Here is an 8,990-nt window from a genome sequence, read left to right on the forward strand (position 1 = left end):
CCTCCCCAGGCGTGAGCAGGAGACCTCTGCGTGTGCCCTCCCCAGGCGTGAGCAGGAGACCTCTGCGTGTGCCCTCCCCAGGCGTGAGCAGGAGATCTCTGCGTGTGCCCTCCCCAGGTGTGAGCAGGAGACCCCGGAGCTGATCGTGCCTCTTCTCTTGAACAGTGCTCTTCTCAGCCGCTCTGGTGGCAGCTGCTGTGAAGGGGTTGCGGCTCCAGCAGAGGATCAAAGCAGCTGCCATTAGGGATTAACTTGTGTCCCCCAAAATGTGTATCAACTTGGCTAGGCCATGATTCCCAGGATTGTGTGGTTGTCCACTATTTTGTGATCTGATGTGATTTTCCTGTATGTTGTAAATCCTAATCTCTGCCTGTGGTTAATGAGGCAAGATTAGATTATGTTAAAGATGATTAGGGTGGGATGTAACACCCTTACTCAGGGGCATTTCCCTGGAGTGTGGCCTGCATCACCTTTTTATCTTACAAGAGATAAAAGGAGAGAGAAGCAAGCAGAGAGAAGGAACCTCATGCCACCAAGAAAGAAGCACCGGGAGGGGAGCGCATCATTTGGACCCAGGGTTCCTGCACTGAGAAGCTCCTAGACCAGGGCAAGATTGATGACAAGGACCTTCCCCCAGAGGCGACGGAGAAAGAAAGCCTTCCCCTTGAGCTGGCACCCTGAATTCAGGCTTCCAGCCCTCCTAGACTGTGACAGAATAAATTTTTCTCTGTTAAAGCCGTCCACTTGTGGTGTTTCTGTTATAGCAGCACTAGATGAGTAAGATTGCTGCTCCTGTCAGGGGCTCTTCTCACTGACAGCTTCCTTAGTATTACTGTCCTTGCACCACCTCTAGAGGGCAATTCATAGCTGTGCCTCTGTTGAGCCTGTAGGATGGTTCATCCTTGGCTCTCTGCAAGAAACAACTATTTTATGAAGGTACTTGTGTAAGATCCTTTAATGTTACACTGTGTAGAGTTAGAAAACAAGTGTTATGACTCATGGTATAACACTCCTGGCTACTCTTTCAGTGTTTTTTGGCATCTAGATCTACTGTCTTGTCTTTGGTTTAAAATGACCCGTATGTGCTAAGGATTAATTCCCAGAGTGTTTTAACTGAGACTTCATTACCATCCTCTCCCTCCGGCACCTAAGGGACTTGGCATCAGCCAAATGGTTTGACTCTTTTTCTTGAGGCAGAGTTATAAACTTGTGATCCATGGGCCAAATTTGACACCCAGATGAGTTTTACCAGATTTATAAAATGAAAAACTTTCTTTTTCTGACTTACAAACATTTAAAAATTGAAAATTTTACATTAATGTACAGATTTCTGGCTTCTAGGGGAAAATGAAAAGATGTGACAACACTGGACTTGAATTGCAATCACAGCTGGAGCTGAAGGGTGTTTGTGCCTTTTCGATCAGGCACGTGTTCTGTTCACCAAGCTCCCACATGGCCTGGCATTGCGTTTGTAACCCCTGGAGTGGTTCATGTATTAAAATTCAATCATAAATACAGTTTTGTAGTTTTTAGAGTAAATATGCTATTGAACTCTTAATAGTTCTTCTTTGAATAACAAATGTTCAATTCATCCAAATATAGGATGTAGGAATCAAATCAAATTGTTAATATTCCCCTATGATTAGCTCTCACGAATAGAAACTTAGCATTTTCCTTACTTTGAGGCCCAGTGCGCACACACACTACACCACACACAGATTAAAGATGAGTAGAAGGCACAAATTTGTACACATGAATTTCTGAAAAAGCATTTGCATGGAATTTACGTTTTGTAAGTAAAAAGAAAAGGAATAATCATACTGCATGTATGTTCAGTCATACTCCAGGAAGTTTAATATGTAAAAGGACTCCTAGAAAGTGACTGGCACAAAAAGATTAAAGAAGCTATCTTTCCCTTTTGTAATTTTAGCTTAGGAAAAAGAAGAAAATTATGATAAGTTAAAGTATTTAAAAGTACAGTCTGTCCCTGGATTACGAACAACTTCAGTTCCAAAGTCTGTCTTCAAATCTAATTTATACATAAGTTGGAACAGTTAGGTACAGTTCGTACCTAATGCCAGTTAGTCAATTGTTTGTCTTAGTACGTAGAGTAACTTTCTATGCATAAAAAAAAAAAAAACCCTAAAGAAACACTTCCGGATACACTAAAACATCTTTCACATAAAAATACAGTGTCTTAGTTTTCTAGTACTGACATAGCACAAGTGAATGGCTTTAACAAACAGAAATTTATTTTCTCACAGTTTAGGAGACTAAAGTCCGAGTTCAGGGTGCCGGCTCTAGGGGAAGGCTTTCTCTCTCTGTCAGCTTTGGAGGAAGGTCATTGTCTCATCTGAGCTTCTGCTCCTGAGCGATGTTCATGTGGCTTGGCATCTCTCTTCCCCCATCTCTGCTTATTTAGCTTGCTCATTTAATCTCTTTTATATCTCAAAAGAGATTGATTTAAGACACACCCTGCACTAATCCTTTCTCATTAACAGAGCAAAGACAACCCATACCCAAATGGGATTATAACCACAGGCATAGAGGTTCGGATTTACAACACATATTTTGGGGGGTCACAATTCAATCCATTACATACAGTAATAATAATAATAATGTTTTGATGCACATTGCAAAGTAGTGCCCATGTGTTATTACAAACTATTGTATGTACCTCAATTTTTAATATAATAGGCTTTACCGGGGTTGGTTCGTAAATACGGGGTGTACGTAAATCAGACGTTTGTAAGCCGAGGACTGCCTGTGTTATATAACTAGACTCATGTTCAGGCTGACGATTGTGACAGAGGGCCCTTAATCATTTTTAGCTTAATGATTGTTTACATTTGCATTAAAAGAATAGTCACTTTTGCTAAACCTGAATTAGAAGGCATTTTTGCAGATGGTCAGTACTAGGAGTAAAGTGAGTCCCTTTCTCAGATGCCCTCTTTAGGTGCTCAGACTCTGACTCTCCCCCGCCTGCCCACCCCCAGGCTGCAGGTTTTGTACCCAGATGCTCTCCTTGCCCTGCTCAGGCTCTTCTATCCACCCTGGACCACACTTCCTGCCATCCCCCACCAAGGACACAAGAGGAAGTTGAAACGCATACGTAACTTCTTAAAACACAATTTCACTTAAAAATTTTTTTATTGCTAAAAACTGTAAATTTACAGAGTTTTTTTGCTTTTCCCTTTAAGATTTTCTTATATCATACCTTTGGAGTCACTGGGTGGCGTAAACTGTTAAGTACTCAGCTACTAACCAAAAGGTTGGTGGTTTGAATCCATCCAAAGGTGCCTCAGAAGAAAAGCCTGGCAACCTACTTCTTAAAGATCATCAACATTGAAAACCCTATGGAGTACAGTTCTGCTCTGAAACGGATGGAGTCGCCAGGAGTTGGAAATGACTGAGTGGTGGCTGGTTTTAGTATAACTTTATGCTGATTTATATGCATATGAATATCTCGTTTCCTATTCAGGGCTCTCCAAAGAATGTGGAATCCTTCGCGTCTATGCTGAGACACTCACCTCTTACACAGATGGGACCTGTCAAGGATAAACTGGTCATTGGACGAATCTTTCATATTGTGGAAAATGACCTTTATATAGATTTTGGTGGCAAGTTTCATTGTGTATGTAGAAGACCGGAAGTGGATGGAGAGTAAGTAGAATCATTTCTAAGTGCTTTAAGACTGTGCATAAAAGTTGAGATATCTCAAAAGTATTATTATTGGACTTAGGTCAGTTTTAAAAATTTTATTGTGGTAAAAACATATAAAACCGAACCAAACTCACTGCCATCAAATTAATTCTGACTCTTAGTGACCCTGTTATACTATATATATATAAAAATATATACATAACATAAAATTTACCATTTTAACCATTTTCAGTGTACAATTCAGTGACATTAAATACATTCACAGTATTGTGTATATTACCATTATCTATTTCCAGTATGTTTTCATCCCACGAAAAAGAAATTCAGTACCCATTAAGTGAGAACTCCCTATTCCCCTGACCCCAACCCCTGGTAATCACTAACACTTTATAATCACTAATCACTAAAGTAATCACTAATACTTTAGTCTCTGTGCATTTGCCTATTGTAGATATTTCATGCAAGTGGAATTATCCTTTTGTATCTGACTTAGTTTATTTAGCACAATATTTTTAGGGTTCACCCATGTTGTAGCAACTATTAGAACTTCATTTGTGTTTATGGCCGACTAATATCCCATTGTATGTATATACCACATGATGTTTACCATATTTTTATGCAAACAACATATACCTTGTACATTTGTTTGCCAACTGCGCCCTCCCTCTACCAGGTATTTTCATAAGCGCCTCTATGCCAATTTTTTCTTACATGTTGCTGTAGAAAAATTAGCATAGAGCACTTACAAAAAGACCTCGGTTGGGGGGAGGGCGTGATTAGCAAACAAACATAGAAGGACTTGTTTTTTGTGTAAAAATACGGTGTTTATTCATCTGTTGATGGACACTTGGGTTGTTTCTACTTTTTGACTATTGTGAATAATGCTGCAGAGAACATTGGTGTGCAAGTATCTGAGTCCCTGCTTTCAATATTTTTGGGTATATACCCAGGAGTGGAATTGTTGGATTATATGGCAGTTCTATGTTTACCTTTTCGAGGAACCACTGAACAGTTACCCACAGTGGCTGCACCATTTTACATTCCCATCAGCAATGGATGAGGGTTCCAATTTATCCACATCCTCGTCAGCACTTGTTATTTTCCATTCATTTGATATTAGCCATTCTAGTGGGTGTGAAGTGGTATCTTATTATGGTTTTAATTTGCATTCCTCTAATGGCTTATGATGTTGAGCATCTTTTCATGTGCTTGTTGGCCATTTGCATGTCGTGTTTGGAGAAGTGTCTATTCAAGTGCTTTGCTCATTTTTTTAATGGGTTGTCTGTCTTTTTGTTGTTGCATTGTAGGAGTTCTTTATATATTCTGGGTACTAGATCTTTAGATATGTGATTTACAAATATTTTCTCCCATTCTGTGGGCTGTCATTTCAGTTTTTTGATAATGTCTTTTGAGGCACAGAGTTTTTAATTTTGATGGAGTCCGGTTTATTTTTTCTTTTGTTGCTCATACTTTTGGTGTCAAATGTAAGAAGTCATTGTCAAATCCAAGTCATGAAGATTTATCCCTATATTTTATTTAAGAGTTTTATAATTTTAGTTCCTACTTTTAGATCACTGATCCCACTTTGAATTACTTTTCATATATGGTGTGAGGTAGGGGTCCAACTTTGTTCTTTTACAGGTGGAAATCCAGTTGTTCTAACACCATTTGTTAGAGAGACTATTCTTTCCCCATTTTCACCTTTGTTGAAAATCAGTTGGTAGTATATTTTGATTACAGTTTAAATGAACAGTTTTAAATCTGTGCCCCAAGAATCCCTAAAATTCTGCAGAAATGCTTCAGAAATTGCTTTGGCAGTAGAGGGCTAGTTAGACCTTACTACCAGAGCAGCTCTGCGTTTACCTATTTTATGTGTGACAGTTTAGGGCACATTTTGTTTAAACTGTGTGTATAGGTAGGGAGAGAGAATTTCTACTGCAAAATAAATAAGTGTTTGAAAAACACTTTTAAAGAGAAAAACTAATTCTAGAAAGAAATCAGTAATAGCATTCCAAATATATAGTAATGATCTACGTAGAGTGAGTCACAAAATAGAAATATTATAAGTTAATTCAAAGATTTTAGGTTGGGTGAGGCCTAATTCTTACAGTACCAAACTCAAACATTTTAACCATTGTGTTGGTTTTCATTCATATCAGCGAAGACTCTAGTATTAACTTCTTTGAAATTATCATGTAATTAACTGACTTGCCAAGTTAATCAACATTCTCTTCTTGTATAAAATCCACTGACTGATGCCAACACCACATGGAACATTAAAAGCTAGTAGGTCCTCCACTACACCTGGGCACTTTTGCATCCTCCAGTATATGTTTAGCAAGACCTAGTTGTGTTCGTTCCAAAACCTGTTTGTATAATTATTAAGTAATTGATTTGAATGTTGTATAAATTATGAATGCAGAAAGGGTTTTTGTTCTTATGAAAGCTAATTTTAATATTTTGGAAGGGCTCTATAAAGGAGAGATTAAAAAAAGGAATTGCTATTGAATTAGATTGAGCACAAAAACCATTAAGATTGAAAAAAAAATTATTAAAATTTGGAAGGTATTGGTTTCTGTTCTTACCCTGCTTAAAAGTCACTGACCCTGGAAATCGCAGACATCGCAATGTGGGTATTGTTTATGCAAGAAAGTCAGTGTAGAGGTTCAGTGAGTGGACTCCTACTCAGAAGGTCTTGGCCCTGTATGAGAATATTTGCATTCATTTGCTGTAAGTTACTATCTGTAAAGTATATACTTTTTTATGAGTTCTCACATTGACCTACTTTTCTATGATCCAACATATGCATCCCAGATTAGAAAGGTTTCTACTGTGATTTAAAAGTGAAAACCACTTTTCCTATCGTGTGAACATGCCTGCCCTTTTTTTTTTAGATACTTTTTTCTTGTGTCATTGATACAGCATACAATTTTATAAAATTTGTCCTAAACTGGGTTAAGATTATTCCCTTTCCTGTTCCTATCTGATAATCATAATTGTTTTTTTTTTTAAACCTACATTGGTACTTTATATATATCATTTAGTCCTCACAAGAAGCATAGAAAGTAGATGATATTGTCCCGATTTTCCACAAGAAGAAAATGAGTCTCCGAGCGTGTATAACATTCTGCAAAGTCACACAGCTAGTAATGAACAAAACAGGGATTCAAACCCAGGTGTGAGTATCCAACTCCCATGAATGTTCTTTTCACTCCACTGTGCTGCTTCCTAAATCCTAGAACATAGTTACTGAAGTATCAGAAAGACTTCCTAAAATAGTCTCAAATAATGAAGCAGTTTCCTACCAGGGACCCTGGGGGCAGTAAGGTAGTAAAGCTCCATGGGGATGTGTTAAACAGTGGTAGCCTGTTATAATATCCTTGGTTGTGGCATCCATAGTGTGCTTGGATGTTGTTACCACCTATAGCTAATGACCGGCAGGTCCAGGCTTTGTTTTGGAATGGATGTACCACAACTGGGGGGAGACTTGTCGTCAGAGGAACTGGTTAATGTCCAACGATGATTAGCGGTTTATAGTCAATATACCTCATGCTATTTGGAAATGATATATTTTTTAAAAGTTTATCCTGCAAGTAATAGAAATTTGGCTCTTTATACACGTAATACTTAATTTTTAGTGCTTTGATTGATTCTTCTTACAAATGTGTCATTAACTTTCTTTAAACCTTATTAGACCTAAAGTAGTTTAACCTTTTTTCGTTTTGTGTGTGTGGGGGGGGGGGGTCATAATTATAAACATTAATTTCTGTATTTTTCATAATACAGATAATACAATTACTTGCTTCTTAGTAACATAATCCCCCCAGTTCTGTAATTTCTGTGTGTTTATGTTTCACCTTGGGTATCATGTCTTCTTTTCTACTGTTGTTCCATGTCTGCTTTTTACAGCATTCTCAGACCTCTTCATTTTCCTCTTCTCGTATTTTGATGACTAGGAAACTGGTCACCAAGTCTGCTGATGAACTAGTGTTTGCGGAAGGGCCTCAGCGACTCCTTTATAAGTACACAGGCTTCAGTGCGTGCACTTCACATGTAGTTTTGACGGTTTCTGAACTCCTTCTGCTGAATTCTCATTGTGTTCTGTGGATACTTAATGTCACCAGATGACTAACCTCCTGATAAATTAAGTATACAGAACTAGGTGAGGTTTTGACTGCGTTGAGAGCCTGTTAATTATTGCCTGTGATAGAAATAGTCACGTGTCAGAACCGTGTTGTTGACTCAATCCAGGTGCTGAGTGTGTTGAACGTGAGAAGTCACCATGGTTGAGACTTTAACACCTCCAGTAGGAACAGTAGCAAAAATAAGCCGAGATTATTGGATCTCAAACACTATGTACAGTGACTTTGTGAGTAAATTCCTTAAGAATTTTGTTAAGCCTAAAGAATTGCTTTATGACATTGATTAGATTGGTTAGTTTGAAATGTACCTGTAATACATTTTATCACTCTCAAGAAAACAGTCTACTGATTTTATTAATTTATTTTTAAATAAACTGGACCATAATATAATTTTTCACTGAGTCAGCAAGCAGTTAATGAGCAGCTACTCTGTGCCACCTCTGTGTTTAATGCTAGAGATGTACAGATTAAAGATAACCCCTGCTTTCAGGGTTGATGATTCAATCAGGAGATAGAGAAGTAAAACAGTAAATGTAAGCCCATGTAAGTACTGTTTACTGTATCCTGCAGGAATGGAGGAGTCCCTAGGTGGTGTAAATGGTTAAGTGCTTGACAAGTAGCCAAAAGATTGGTGGTTCAAACCACCCAGAGGTACCTGGGAAGACAGGCCTGGCAATCTGCTTCCAAAAGGTCACAGCCTTGAAAACCCTATGGAGCAGTTCTACTCTGCACACCTCGGATCGCCGTGAGTTGGAATCAACTAACAACAACAGGAATGGAGAAGAGTGGATCAATGATTCAGCCTACTTGTGTCAGAAAAGGCTTCCCAAAGGAAGTAGCAATTTAACTGAGTTGTACAGGATGGGTAGGAGATACCAAGTGGAGAAAATGCAAGTGTTTCCAGGTGAGGGAGCAGCACTTGTAGAGATTTTATGAGAAAGAGTCTGGCTCTTCTGAGAGAGAGCTCGCTCTTCTGGGAACTCAAGTGATGTAGTTGGCTTGAGGATAGGAGGACTGATGCCAGACTGGGGAGATGGGCAAGAGCCATGTTTTCAAGGGACTTCTATACCATGCTAAAAAAATTGGAGTGTTATTCTGAAGGTGGTAAGGAGCCATTAAAACATTGTAACAGGTAGTATGGGTCAGATTTGTGTTTTAGTGAGATCATTCTGGCAGTGCTTTGGA

The 8,990-nt window shown here is 38.6% G+C and overlaps 1 protein-coding gene across 1 annotated transcript in view; it reads left to right on the forward strand.

The window, feature by feature from the left end:
• The window catches only part of MRPS28 (mitochondrial ribosomal protein S28), a 120,861-nt gene that overhangs the window by 22,277 nt on the left and 89,594 nt on the right, over positions 1-8,990 (forward strand). Inside the window, exon 2 of the mRNA XM_004386010.2 lies at positions 3,482-3,663. Within this exon, the coding sequence (XP_004386067.1) occupies positions 3,482-3,663 (182 nt within the window). The remainder of the gene's footprint in view (positions 1-3,481; positions 3,664-8,990) is intronic.

The sequence above is a fragment of the Trichechus manatus genome, unplaced genomic scaffold (assembly GCF_000243295.1).
Source record: "Trichechus manatus latirostris isolate Lorelei unplaced genomic scaffold, TriManLat1.0 scaffold00152, whole genome shotgun sequence".
Classification (NCBI taxonomy): domain Eukaryota; kingdom Metazoa; phylum Chordata; class Mammalia; order Sirenia; family Trichechidae; genus Trichechus; species Trichechus manatus.